At 37.5% G+C, this 14,538-nt stretch overlaps 1 protein-coding gene across 2 annotated transcripts in view; it reads left to right on the top strand.

The window, feature by feature from the left end:
* The window catches only part of PELI2 (pellino E3 ubiquitin protein ligase family member 2), a 173,781-nt gene that overhangs the window by 55,718 nt on the left and 103,525 nt on the right, over positions 1 to 14,538 (top strand). For both annotated transcript variants that reach the window (XM_039469405.2, XM_074393898.1), the window contains exon 2: positions 1,940 to 2,069. In XM_039469405.2, the coding sequence (XP_039325339.1) occupies positions 1,940 to 2,069 (130 nt within the window). The remainder of the gene's footprint in view (positions 1 to 1,939; positions 2,070 to 14,538) is intronic.

The raw sequence follows: 14,538 nt of genomic DNA, 5'->3' as shown, positions 1-14,538 counted from the left end.
GCTAGCAGATGAGACATGGGGTTTTGTTGGTGGCTTATATACAGGGGAGAGAGTCCAGTGGCGGTGGGCTGAGCAGGAGAACCACGACTGCATACAAAAGGCATGCAGTTGACATAGCGTTTTCACTTATCACCCTCTCCCTAACAACTGCCACTTGCCAGACTTCACTTAATCCAAAACAAAGGGCCTTGATATCCTGTAGAGCCTGCATTCCACAGGACTGGATGGGCGCTCAAGAGTTCCTCATAGATAAGGAATAACTCTCTGGGATGGCCACTCTCAGATACCTTAGCTTGGAACTCTGAACACACGTTCAGGTAAATCTACCATACAGGCTCATTCTCAGTCACATTGTTGCCGTCAGGTGTGCCTGCCGTACACACAGAGCTGGGTAGAAGTGAAGGGCGTAGCAAGCCTTGCCGGATCTTGTGCTAATTATGTGTAGGCCACAGTAGTGAAAATATTCCTCTAAGTTGTTTACAGTCCTGACTTTAATTGGTTCACAGATGTTTCCTTTAATATAGAATGTTCATCTTGATTTAAGTGACACAGAAATTTATTAAAGTGGGTTTGTAATGGTTCTTGACTCATGGATACTTTATAGTAGTCATCACAAATACGCTTAAGAAAATTATGTACACGATTCTGATCTTGCCTGAGAAAAATGAGAGGAATAAGACTTGAAATAAATTATCTTTTTATTCTAGAGACACTTTTATACAGCTGACATTCCTTTGTGCAGGAAATGGAATCGTTAAAAAGACAGTGGGAATAACTTACAGTGATAATTTAAAACCATTGTCAGATTGTAGCTATGACTTGACTGGTGAAACAAACACACAAAGCCCCTTTGTTCCAACTTCTGTTCCCCAGTGGGCTTCATGTCCCTGCTTCCTCCATCCAGCCACTCCCTTCTGGATGTAGTTGGGAAAGTGGAGAAGGCCCAGGAGACTGCCGGACAGGAACAAACCACCAGACCTGCTGTCTCCTAACCTTGCTGTTCTTGGGGAGCCTTGGAGCTATCGTACATATCTGTGTAAATTTAAAATGTTCCTCCTTTTAGTTTCTTGAAAAGAGCTTCTGCCAAGGTGGAAGCAGAGAATAGCTGTGTTAATGTAGCAATGTGGGCCATCATTGAGAACATACAGGTGCCGATTAACCCAGAGTTAGAAAATACAGTTGAAAATTGAAATTCTAACTGTGATCCTCAGTTTCTTTTAAGCATTGGTATTAGCGAAATGCAGGACATCTGCTTAAGGATATTATATGTTTTCCATATGACTTTTAAGTTATTTGACAATTTGTGGACTAAAACTCGTGTATATATTTTGCAAACTTAATTTTTGCTAACAAAAAATAAGTTTAATTTCTGCAAGCTGTTTTTTGCTAATCTGACAGTGTAGGGTTCAAGCAGAAATGGGAATGAATGTGGAGGATTCAGAACTTTTAAGAAAGCAAGTAACTAAATTGGTTGTCTTACAAATAAAGATCCTGCAGATAACATTAACTTGGTTTGAAAATGAGAGATGCGGTTTAATTAGTATTCTATTTTCTAACTAGTTCATTTAAAAATATTTCTCAAGTGTATCTCTGGGGTCTATTAGAATGGTGCTAGCTGAATTGAGCCAGCCCTAATATGGCCTCTGCAGAATACTCATTTGCTTATTTATACTCTGCCTCTTTCCAAAAAGATTTGAAGAGTCTGATTTTATAAAATAGGAAACCTATAATTACTTGTACATCACTCTTAAATTAAATTCCTCGAGGTGATGTGAATTTCATTACAGCCAGAGTCTGTGTTGCAGCCCTTTCATTTTGTGGAGTGTTTAGTGGGCAATTCTTTTATGACCATTCCTGTCTTTTTCCCTGATTCCCTCTAACTTTTATGTTTAAAACCTGAAAAATCTGCAGATGGATGAACTCTTTCCTCTGTTTCTAGGTACAATGGTGCTTTACCCAATGGCGATAGAGGACGGAGGAAAAGTAGATTTGCCCTCTACAAGAGGCCCAAGGCGAATGGCGTCAAACCCAGCACGGTCCATGTGATTTCCACGCCCCAGGCGTCCAAGGTAGGTGGGTCTGGCAGGGTTGGGAGGGTGCCGATGAACAGTGACTCACAGATATTCCTTGTCTGCCGCTCTTTTTCCTTTAGTCTTGTTTTCACGTTGGACAGTCTTTCCGACCATTTGAGGCTGGATAATACTTCGTTGTGAGGGGCCATGCTGTGCATTATAGGGTTTTTAGCAGCTTCCCTTGCCTTGATCTGCTAAATGCCAGTAGCACCGCCCCCGCCATCCTCCCCCATTCTTGTTCCCCACAGTTGTTACCCACCAAAAATGTCATTGCAGCCTGTCTCCTGGGCAGGGCTGGGCAAGTAAAGTCTGCCCTGTTAGGAAGCACTGCTTTAGGATACAAAGCAGCTAGCATATATTAATGTGGATGCTTTAGGATACAAAGCTGCTAGCATATATTAATGTGGAATAGATGTAGTTGAAACATGATGTTCTTTATCCTAAAGAGTTTTTGTTTTAAATCTGGGTATAAACCTCATGATTTGTTTTCCTTCTGTTAATTGAGTATAGTAGGTGGTTTTACATAATCTATATGAACATGGAATTAAATTTGTGTGGCTCGTAGAAAGATGAAAAGTACGCAGGACCAAGTGAGAAAAGAAGCCAACTATACATATTTTTTTCTCGTAATTTTGAAGTGAATAAAATGCTAATTAAAAAAAACTGGTTATTTTGATTTCTGATCTATAAGTTGAGGAAAAAAACTGAGTTTTAATTCTAGGTGAAATAGGTTACATAGTAGATTTATTACAGTGTTTCTTTAAATAAGTGCTTTAATATATAATAATATAGTCTTATTTTATATAAAATTATATTTACATGAAGCCTTTCATATGGGGCTATTGGCCATACCTGTTTATCATGAAATTGGACCATCTGAAGTATAAATGAGAGTCCTGATTTCCATTTAAACTAAAAACCTACTTTTGGAAGAAAAAGGAATGGCTTCGTGGAAGCACATGTGATATTTATATGCAACATAAACATAGATCACCTTTGTTAATGTTTTTATTTTAAAAAGCTCCTATTTCTGAAGCAGTGCCATGGAAAGAATTTGTTAGGAGGTGCTGCTTAAAATGATCTTGTATTAATGAGGGGATGAGTAGATAAGAAAATATCAGACACCAAGGAGACAAGAAAGGTTAATTTTCGTAGATACGCCAAAGTTAGAAAAAGAGAAATAATCTAAACATTTTTAGGCAGGAAGGACATTTTATAAACAAAAACAATCCAGTTTTACAAAGATTCTTAGGATAGGAGGAGGTAAAATAGCAACAGAATCTTAAGAGGTCAAAAAAATAGGAGAAACATTTTATACTCCAAAAATATTTGGTGAAGAACGATACCAAAACACATGTTTTTAAGCATGTGATAAGTGGCAGAAATGTTCTGGTATTGTAGATGTGGTCCTTATAAGTTTGTCTGTTTGTTGGCATTTCTTTTTTTTTTTTCCCCCCCCTTTTAAAAAAAATCTTAGGTTCGTTTTAATACAATGGCTGACATTTTAAAAAATTTACAGAAATCTTCCTTCGATTACTCAGGCTTCGTGCTGTGATAGAATATGAACATTTGAAACTATTGAGAGAAAAGTGTTTCTTCCTCAGTCTTTACCCACTGCTATCTCCTCTCATGTTAGCCTTTTATGTTTTACCTTTATTCCTAGATTTTACTTGAAGTTAGATTTTTATCTTTTAATAATTGTCATCTAAATCTATGTTTAAAAATATTATCCACTGTACTAAGAGTAGGGCAGATTGGGTTTTGTTCTTGACCCTCTATATTTTATAATCTGGGAAAAATATATTCTCAGGGCCTCAGTTTATTCATTAGAAACTGAGTAAAAATTGGCTTCAGGCAGGAGCTCTGTTGAATCAGACAAGATACTTTGATTATAACCATAGAAATTATTCTGGCTAAGATAAAACAGACAAAAGTAAGAGAAATTATTATAGGCTGGCTCTCAGAATCCAGGAAAAGTTGAGTAACCAGGTTTTGAGAGAGAACAGAGCTGGAGTATCAACAAGAGTGAACCTGGGTATTTTTTCAGGAGTGTTAGATAGTGAGTGTACTCCAGCCACCTTCTGTCTCTTTTAAAGCTTTTACATTTTCAAGAGGGAGAATCTGATAGGCCTACACTGGACCGCTGAACAATGTTCAAGGAGTTGGGCAAACTAAGACCAAACATGTTTGTTGTGAGCAGATCAACCAGCCCATGTTGCCTCTCAAACTCTCATCCTGGCCAGCTGTGCCCAGCCACTCCTTCTGCTAGGTTTGCTCTGTTGCCACCCTCTACCTTGGAGCCCCAGCTAGCTGTGAACTCAGCCGTTTACATATTTAACCTTTTCTTCACATATCCCTCCCACTTCCTGGCTTTAACTGAATCTGATTTTCAACAAATGCACTCTTTTATTATTTTTTCCATCTCTTCCAGTTTGTGGAATGTATTTCAGTGACTCAGATCTGACCCGAGTCTCTTCCTGACCCCTGTAGCACCCATGGTTCATAGTACTTTAACTCTTTCAGTTTCTTTTCCACTTTTCCCACTGATACAGTGCCCTTTACAGCCTGTTGTCACTTGGAAATGAGAATTATGTCTAGTTCATTCTGTTTTCTCGGCATACTTCCTTCTCTCTTATCATCAAGACATCCAGCCTGTTTGCCCAGTGTTTGGCCCATGTGGCCTCTCCAGGTATGTCTTAATTTCCACTCAAGATTCTCTTTCTCTGGGCTCTTTTGTATCCCTCTTCCCATGTCTGTGTCTCTGGCCCCTTCCTGACCCTGCCAGACTTTGTGTGTGTGTGTGTGTGTGTGTGTGTGTGTGTCTTTATTGCTCACTCCATGCCACTTAAGAATGCCAGTAAATGTCGTGGTACCTTGCAAAAACGGGGCTGAATTGACAGTGGTGTGTGTACCCTGATGTTTTTGATGCTGCAGAATTGGTAACGAAAGGTTCATCTTTGATTGGAGTTGTGAAAGTGGGACCTAGAAGGGTAGGTGTGGTTATCCATCGCTTGGATTTAAGCTGTTTGCCTTTTGGCTGTGTTGTTTCTTCCCTCCGCCACAATCATTCCCTCTGCCCACATTCTGGGGGTAGAACAGAGATATCCCTTTGCTGGTGATCATGGCAGCGGGGAAACAGGACCTCTTAGTTTTCCAGGCATGACTATATCCAGGCTAAGTCAGACCAGAATGGCAAGTGTGTGCTACTGTTGTATAATCTCTATTTGTATAATCTTTATTCATGTACATATTTGCTCTTAGAATAATACTCAGAGGTATTTCTCTGATTATGTAATGTGCTTTTTTAAAAAAAAAAAAATCAAAAGTCCTGTCTTTCTTTTGGCCATTCTATTGCATGGGCCTAGGGCCTTTAGCAATTTATTCACCCATCCATTTATTCAACAAATATTTATTCAGCGCCTTCCGTGGCCAGGCATCATGCCAGGTATTGAATATTCTGCCTCGAACAGACACATCTGCATGGAGCTAAACATCTAGTGAGTAGGCAAATGAGAAAGAATCAGAGGATACACATGCCACTGCACATTGTGGAAAGGTCTAAGAGGAAGGGCGCAGGATTTAGGCTGGGTTTAGGGAAGGGCCTGTAAAAAAGCAGTGTCCGAGCTGCGAGCTGGAGAGGAGGGAGGAGTTGATCAAAAGAGCAGAGATCCAGGGGGCTTGTGGGCCTGCCTAGAAAATTTGGGTTTTTATATCAGGGGAAATATTGAAGGATGTGAAGCAGAGGGAATGGCACGTGACTGAGAATTCAAGTCAATGTATGTGCTCATTTACTTTTTTTTATGAGTGGAACAACTGTTTTGCTCTTACTTAATCAGCAAATAGTATGATGGTGGTGGTGGTGGTGACGGTGCAGCTGCTGGTGCCTGATAGGAAATATTTTCTAGCTTCATGTTTTAAATTTAGCAACATTACTACGGAAAAGTCTTCATCATGGTTTTCCCTTCTTAGATTATGCTTTATTGAAACGTCCTTTTTTGGGTATTTTTACTTTTAAAAGTAACTGAAAATCACTTTACTCTAGCTGGCCTATTTCCCAAATGGAAAATATTAGTGGTCTTTGAAACATTAGGGCCATTTAATGTCATTGCTGCAACCAGGGTTGCTTGCTCTTTACCCTGTTTGGGCTGGTGTGGCTCTACTGGTTGATAAATTATTGAAGCACTTTCTTATCAGTTGATGAATAATGAAACAGTAAGCATGAGAAGTGGTAAAAGTAACAATCTAATTTTCAACGTAAACTCATTCACCCCAGCTGGTTGTGTAGAATGTTGTGGGATCCACTTGGGAAGTGCCTACTGTCTGTCTGCTGAGCCTGTGTCTCCTGGCAGTGCGTGGCGTTGATCTCCGGCACGTTCGTGATGGAGCTGGGGCCTCGGTGCTACAGGAGAGCCATCAGCTTATCATCAGCCTTAGACTTTCTCATTGCTCCTGCTTTTAAATAGATCTTTCTTTGGTTTATTTCATTGTTACTGCATTATAACTCTTGAGTTAGTTATGTGTGATGTTTGATACTTGTAAGTTCAAAAATTAATTTGTTAAGTATTGTATTTTAAATAAAGAGGCAACAGAGTTTTGGGTAAGTTTTCTCTTTTGATGTCATAAACTTGAATATTTTGAATCTCTGAGAGAAGAAAAAAATAACAGTAATAAAATGCAGCTAAGACTATCTTTAATACTATGCAGGAATAAAAACCTGAAACAAATGATTTTTAGGTCTAGAATCAAAAACAGTTTATTTCAACAAAAAATATAAACATAAATCAATCTCCAAAAAAACTGAAATAACAACATCCAAAAACATTTTATCTGAGAGTTTCGACAAGGCAAAGGAAAAAAAAATTGTGAAGTATCAGTATAATATACTGTATAGTTTAAAATAATTTTCTGACATACAGTATTTATTAGGACTTCAAAAATTGTTTTTATGTGAATGTAGCATAGAAGTTTAGGTTTATGGTCCTGATTGTTGCAAAACATATATCTACTGAGATGCAAAAACACGTTTTGGAGAACTTATAAATCAGGGCAGTAAAATTTCAGTCATTATTGACAGAGCTCCAACAATTTCATGTAGAAGTGTTTTAATAGTTTACTTAAAATGCAATATTCAAGACTTCCAAGATAGTGTGATGGTTTTTATTGATTTTATGGAGCTGGAAGGAACAACATCTGAAATACATTAAACTTTATTAGTTATACTCAAGAAAAATGGTTTCAATGAGAAATATTTACATGAAAACCTTATGAATTTTTTACAGATGTTGCAAGTGTAGTGCTAGGGAGAAGAAGCCTCACCTGAAATTCTGGAAAACTTTTCAGGTGTTTTCATTTGGTGTTGTCTCACTTACATTTCCTTATCTCTGGTTGATGCAATAAGATAAACCAAGTAAACCACTTTCCTTGTTTTTTGGAAATTCTGTGTTATATCAAATAAAGACTAGAGAAGTAAACAGCATATCTTAGACCTTGGAATTGAGGTAACTGGGCCTTTAATGGGCAGCCAGAGATGAGAATATTCATGTTAATAGACATTGTTAAAATAGCATTTGGGCACTTTTTTTTTCTTAGCAATTTGGCTCTATTACATGATATACAAACCAATGTGAATGTTTTCCATGGTTTTAGAAAAAAGAAATATTTTAATTATTAAAATGGACAGATTTGTTTGATGAATACTAAGTGATTGAACATACAAACCAAATACAGGAAACTGTGGTGGCGAAGAAGATACTAGAGAAACAAACAAATTTGAAATGAAACAATATTAATTCGAAAGGAATAACTGTTATATTGTCTGGCAAATTAAAGAAAATACACTTATTTGATGACAAATCCGAGAAGTACAATTAAATTTCAGTAACATCCTTTTAATTTATTGATTCTAAGAACTTGGCTAATTGTTGTTTTCAAAGCAACATAGATTGAAGGCAATCAAAATTTTGAATAATTAAGCCGGAAGTTAAACAGAATAGTCCAATAAATAAGGGATTTTCATAAAGCTTGGGTGGTAATAGAAATAGTGAATATAAAATCTCAAGTGTTATTAGGGCTGGAAAAAGATAGAATTTAACTGATACTAGTTCAAGGTAATGGAAGATTTACTATGAGCAGTTTTATGTTATGGGGAAATCTGTATATATTTAAGACTTTGTTCACCCATTGTCCTTAGATTGAATAGGGTAAATTATCAGAAGAATTTGATTTCTTACATCAATCATGGCTCATACGTTGCTTAGCTTGTGACAGATACATCAAATAAAAAGATCATACCAGTAATTTGTAACAATTAACAGATGACTTGAAAATTATTAGCATGATTTGATGAATGATTGCCATTATACCTTACGTCACCTGGGATATAGTTTCATAATATGTGTAGTTCATATTATTTAGAGAATACATGGAATATTTTTACATTATGCACCTAATTTTTTTATTAAAAGGCTGGTTGTTAAATACCACTCCCGGGATGAATAACTTTAATAAATGTATCTGTGATTAGGTGATTATCTTATTTTACATTTTATATAGAGTGAGTTTTAGATCAAGAATTGGCTGTTACTAACCCTCTATTACATTTCTATAAATTTTCACTAATTGGTACTTTTCTGTAAAATTTGACTAATCAATACTTTTATGTTTTTATGTAGTCTTTTTTTTTTTTTTTTGGTAGTTCTGTCATTGCAAATAATGTAAGTATAGTAATTTGTGAGCTGTTCTTTTTCCTTCTTATTTTTGGTTTAGTTTTTTACTTCTGTCACTCAAAGCGAGCATCAGACTCTCTTATTTAAATACATTTTCTTTCAAATCACCTAAGTAAAATGTTGAGCTTTTTGCTGCTGCATTTGAACCAGGCAGTCTTAACTGGCACTGACTTAAGATCTGAAGCAGCGTAATTACTTACCATCATTTCTTTATGCAAAAGGAGGAGGAGGAGAGATTTGGAGCAGGAGAGGGACTGTAAGTCTTTAAAGTAGGTTTTAAGATATAGTATGTTTCAAATTAAAATTTGAGGTATGACTTGCAGTGTCTACTGTGAATACTTCAAGAAAGTAGAAGAGTTAATTCATTGTATCACATTTTTATTAGTTTCAGCAATTAATGTAGTTTAACACTAACTTTTTGTTTTATGTGATCTTTTTTCTAGTATAGGTAGTTTCGTCTTTTTAAGCACCAACAACTAATTTTGTGTGTATGTATTGCTATTTAACATAAATTGCTGCTTTGCTGTGTCATCTGGGCAGAATTATTCATTGTTTTCTAGCAAAATGGACATTTGTCTCTTGTTTTCCTGCATTTATTATATAGTTGGCAGAATAATTTTTGCCCCATTCTCCCAAGATGTTAATCACTGGAACCTGTGAATATATTACCTTACATGGCAAAAGGGATTTTGGAGGTGGAATTAAGGTCATGAGACTTAAAATAGGGAGATTATCCTGGATTATCTGGGTGGGCCCCTTGTAATCACAGGGGTCCTTAATAGTGAAAGGAGAAGGGAGAAGACTCATGGGATGTGAGGGAAGAAGGAGCAGGAGAGATTTGGAGCAGGAGAGGGGCTCCACCTGCTGCTTCTGGATTTAACATGGAGAGGGTACTATGAGCCAAGGAGTGCAGGTGGCTTCTAGAAACTGCGAACAGCCCTGGCAGCTGGCCAGCAAAGAAACAAGGGCTTCAGCCCTGTAATCACATGGCACTCAGTCCTTCCAGGAACCTGAAGGTCCCTGAAAACAGATTCTTCCCTAGAACCTTCATAAAGAGATGCTGCCCTGTCAGCCTCTTGATTTTGGCCTTGTGAGACTCAGGCAGAGAATCAGCCAAGCCTGCTGGACTTCTGGCAAACAGATCTGTGAGATAATGAATTAGTGCTGTTTTTTGCTGCTAAGTTTTGTGGTAATTTGTTATAACCACAAGAGAAAACTTACAGATCCTATTTTATGGAAAATTAAATACAAAATACCTCGCATTACTGAGCAGCTCTTAATCTTGTGTTGGGGGAATGAAAGGATGGGGAGGAGATGAAAGAATTGAGAGGCAGGGAACAAGCTTTTTTGTTTGTTTTTTAAAATTCTTTTGGATGCAGAGCATTAGAGCAGGAAAGCTTGACTCTAGCACTCAGTAACTTAATTATCTGTATAATTATCTGCATTACCGATATACAGTAATTATAATTTTGACTTGATGTATGTATTAGTTGGAAAAATAATTTAATTTGTGTTGTCCTTAAAGCATAATTTGATTAGAGTTGCTTTTAATGTGTAGTGTGGTAGAATAGTTGTATCTGCATTTATAATTATGCTTCTACTCAAACTGACTTGAATTATGACCCTGATTCAGGCACTTGCAATGCATCTTTTCAAGAGAAAGAGAATCTTCCACTGCAAGTTAATAAAACAAACATGGAACATTAAAATTGGAAGGAACTTTATTTAAACTGAGTGCTCATTTTAAAGTTCAGAGAAGCTCAGTATCTTGACCTGAGTCACTAAGCCAGGTGTGCTATCCAAGACCCAAGAATGTTGGTCTGTTGCTGCAGATAGCAGATGGAAAATGTTCTGAAGGATCAGACCAAAGCTGGGCTTTGCTCCTCATTTTCCCCATCCCTATAGTGTGAATTGGGAAGTTTATTCATTTCCAAGCCAGAATACTGCAGCCCTAAAATAAGTGAATACAGTATTTGCCAGGAAAAATGGAAGCTGCTTTGTAGACTTACAAGGTGGTATTTGTACCTTATATAAGTATCACTGTTAGGATAAGCTGTCAGTCCAAAATCAGGTGCTCTGTAGAAAGAACAAAAGCAAAAATGATAGAGATTTGACTTTTAAGTAGTTTGGTTGCAGGGTTAGTTATGACTGCCTGTAATAGAGTGTGTATCAGAATAAGTTCTGTATAGCTGAAAAGAAGTCACAGAGTGTGAAGCGGGTGGGTCATGGAGGTGCTGTCGGCTGACTTGGAATGGTTGTGGCCTGTTTTGTTCCACCATTTGCTTTTCACATTAAAGTGCACGATTGGTCTTAACTCTTCCGCGAACGTACCTTATCCTCTTTGAAGTCCTCCTGTTGCTGACTCATTCACAGAATTACCTATTTATAAGCTCTTTATTGTTCATACCCATGTTCCAGGGGAGCATGAATGAGTGGCCTCAGGAAGCATTGGTTTTGTTTTACCGAAGTTAAAGGTAATGGAGGTAGGCTAGGTTTGGGAGCTCTTAGATGGGCAGCTCCTTCCTAATTCGTCTGTACTCATTCTGCTGCCAGGTGGGACCTGCAGGGCTGCCCTGCTCTTCTCCTCTGTGCTCCCAGGTGGCCATGTTTTCTTTCACCTCTGGACCTTTGCAGGGGGTATTATCGTTGCCTAGGATGTGCTTCAGCCTGGTTTAGCCTGCACTCTCAGTATTCTACAAAAGTTGGCCCAGCTGTCATTTCCTCTTTGGGTGTCTCACCTCCCTTCCAGCCTCAGTGAGAAGTCTTGGTGAACTCCTAGAGTGCCTCTTGTAAATCCCCACAAGTGTTCTGACACTGCGTTGGAGTTGGCTGGCTTCTCGTGTCTTCCTGGATGGCAGGCTTCTCGAAAGCAGGTACTGTCTTTCATTTCTCTACTCCCATTGCCAAGCACACTTTGTAAAATGAGTGACCAAATAGTGTGACCTGCTTTGGGACAGCCACTGGTTCTAATGGGTCAGTAACTAACGGATTGGTGTTCTCCAAACACCCAGGCACACACATAGATACACACGTGTTTCGGGTATGTTTGGTAAATTTTGTGCAGGTTGGTTCTGGAATCTTGGGATGATATTATGAGCATTGCTTTCTATCACTTTTTCTATCTCTTAGACATTTACCTATATCATTAAATGACCGTTGAAAACTTGCGTTTTTAGCCACTGTGAAGTGTTTTATTATGTTAATGTATTCAGTGTATTAACATTAAAGTTTATTTCACCCTTCCACTGTTTCTAAATTTTTCTATTATAAATAACATCATGTAAAATGATGCTACTTATAAACTTGTTTGTTTATAAATAGCATCATTTTATAAACAAATAAAATGTGTGTGTCTGGTCTCTTGTTTCTGATTTCAGGTGTAGCATTTGTTTTTGAGAGTTTTAAGATGTAATAGTTGATTATTTTTTAAATTATGAAAAACAGAACTGAGTGAAAGCGTGAGCTTTCAATGTAGACTTGCTGAATGTTTAATTCCCCTGTTTAATATCTGTGGGCTCTCAGACAGAAAACACTTTTTGTAGCTCACCTTTCACTTTATAAAATAGGAATTTAGGCCAGGTGTGGTGGCTCAGGCCTGTAATCACAGCACTTTGGGAGGCTAAGGTGGGTGGATCACCTGAGGTCAGGAGTTTGAGACCAGCCTGACCAATGTGATGAAACCCCATCTCTACTAAAAATACAAAAATTAGCCAGACATGGTGGCCTGCGTCTGTAGTCCTAGCTACTTGGGAGGCTGAGACAGGAGGCAGCTTGATCCCAGGCAGCGGAGGTTGCAGTGAGTCAAGATCGCGCCGCTGCGCTCCGTCCTGGGAGACAGAATGAAACTCTGTCTCAAAAAATAAATAAATAAAACAGGGATTTATATCAGTTGAGGCCACGTTACTGCACAGTAACAACTCTCAAATCTCAACAAAACATACCTACTACTCAGTTTTTGTCCATGGTAGGTTAACTTGGGGACTGTGTTGATTGTGAAAATTCAGGAACCTACGCCAGTGGAGGTTCCATCTTGGTGTATACGACAAAGATCATGTAAGACGAGGTAAGGGAGAGAACACAGCTCTTCACGCTTCTGCCTGGAAGTGACGTGCTTTCGTTGCACTGGCCAGAGCAAGCTTCCTGGCTCTCTGCCTGAGTTCACAGGTTGGGAATGTGTAATCCTTAAGTCCCTGCTGTTAGTAATACAGTCTGCCTCCAGCTAGTGACTCAGGATGGGAAACACCTGGAATGCATCATATGCCTACTACACAGTAGCAGTTGATTAATGTTAGCTAATATTAGTGCTGGTTTCTCTGGGAAGTATTAATGACCTGTTATAAGAAGTTATACATAGGTACAGGATATGATGAAACCTAGCATCCATACTTACTTATTGGCAGTTTAATTATATAAAAAACTTAGCTAAAATGCATTCATAGATTAAAAATTAAAACCATTTTCATAATTTGAATATAGATTTCCTCTATAAACTTTACATTTTAAATGTATCTTTTTTTTCTTTTGAAATCACAGCAATGAAGGCTTAGCAGTGTACAGTTTCTAAACTGGTTGAATATACTAACTTTGAAAGCCAGTGTGTTTCCTCACAGGGGAATGTACTTACCAATTACAACATTTTGATAAGGCATTCTTATGTGAAAATGCATCTGACCTCAGTCAGTTTTGCGTTCTCTAGTCTGCTAACATTAGTTTTGTTTCTTGGATTCTGAATAAAGGAATTGTGTATTTTTTTTTCAAATTAGAGTTGGACCTCTAAATTGAGGTTTTACATGAATAGTTAGATTTTTAAAAATCTATTTAAGTCGTTCTGTGGTACTTGATTGAAACCAGTTCATCAGCATTTTTTTCCCCAACATTAAAAAAATTGTTTTACTCTAGTGTCACAAATCTAAGAATGTCATTTCTAAAAATTTCTAAATAGCATTGATAAATAAGTCTTACAAGTTAGGTAGAATGAATGTTAAATTGGTTCTCTTAAAATGCAAAAGAATGAGAATTCTGATAAACAGACCTTAGCCAGCATTTTAAGAAGATTTTCTTTAAAGTACACAGATCATACATGTAGAATTTGGTGAATTCTCATAAAGTGAACACACCCAGGTCTACAGTACCCAAATCAAGTAACAGGACATTACCAATACCCTCAAAGACCCCTGTGCTCCCAGTTACTCCCCCACCCCCAAGCAGTAACGGAGAACCCCCATCCTGAACAAACACCACTGATTAGTTTTGGTACTTTATACAATGGGATTTATCGTATATACTTTTCGTTGATGACTGCTTTCATGTATTATATTGGTGAGTGAAATAACCTCTGTTGGATATAATAACTGCTCGTTGCTATGTAATATTCCATTTTATGAATATTCATTCTGTTAGTCAGTATGCTTTAACATTGTGATAACACTGAAACCTGTTAGGTTTTTGTAAATTATTAAAGGTATTTTTAAAAGCCATCTATCTTACTTTAGGATGTAAAGTCAAAAAGTATGGAAGTCAATAAAAGCTACCAATGGTCACATTTATAACTTGCAGCAATTTGGATTCTAGTTATTTGTTGCATAAGTGAAAATGTATCCTCACTTAGAAAGTTGGTTAGTCTGCTAAAACAGTAATGATTTTATAGAATTGAATATTTGGAGGATGACCTCCAATTTTATGGTACACTTTGGATTTTATGGTGTATTGCTTTCGTATGGTAGGGGACATATATCTTTGTT

Source organism: Saimiri boliviensis, chromosome 2 (genome assembly GCF_048565385.1).
Source record: "Saimiri boliviensis isolate mSaiBol1 chromosome 2, mSaiBol1.pri, whole genome shotgun sequence".
NCBI lineage: Eukaryota > Metazoa > Chordata > Mammalia > Primates > Cebidae > Saimiri > Saimiri boliviensis.
Note: the sequence above shows the minus strand (reverse complement) of the source record. Positions and strands in the feature narration are given on the sequence as shown.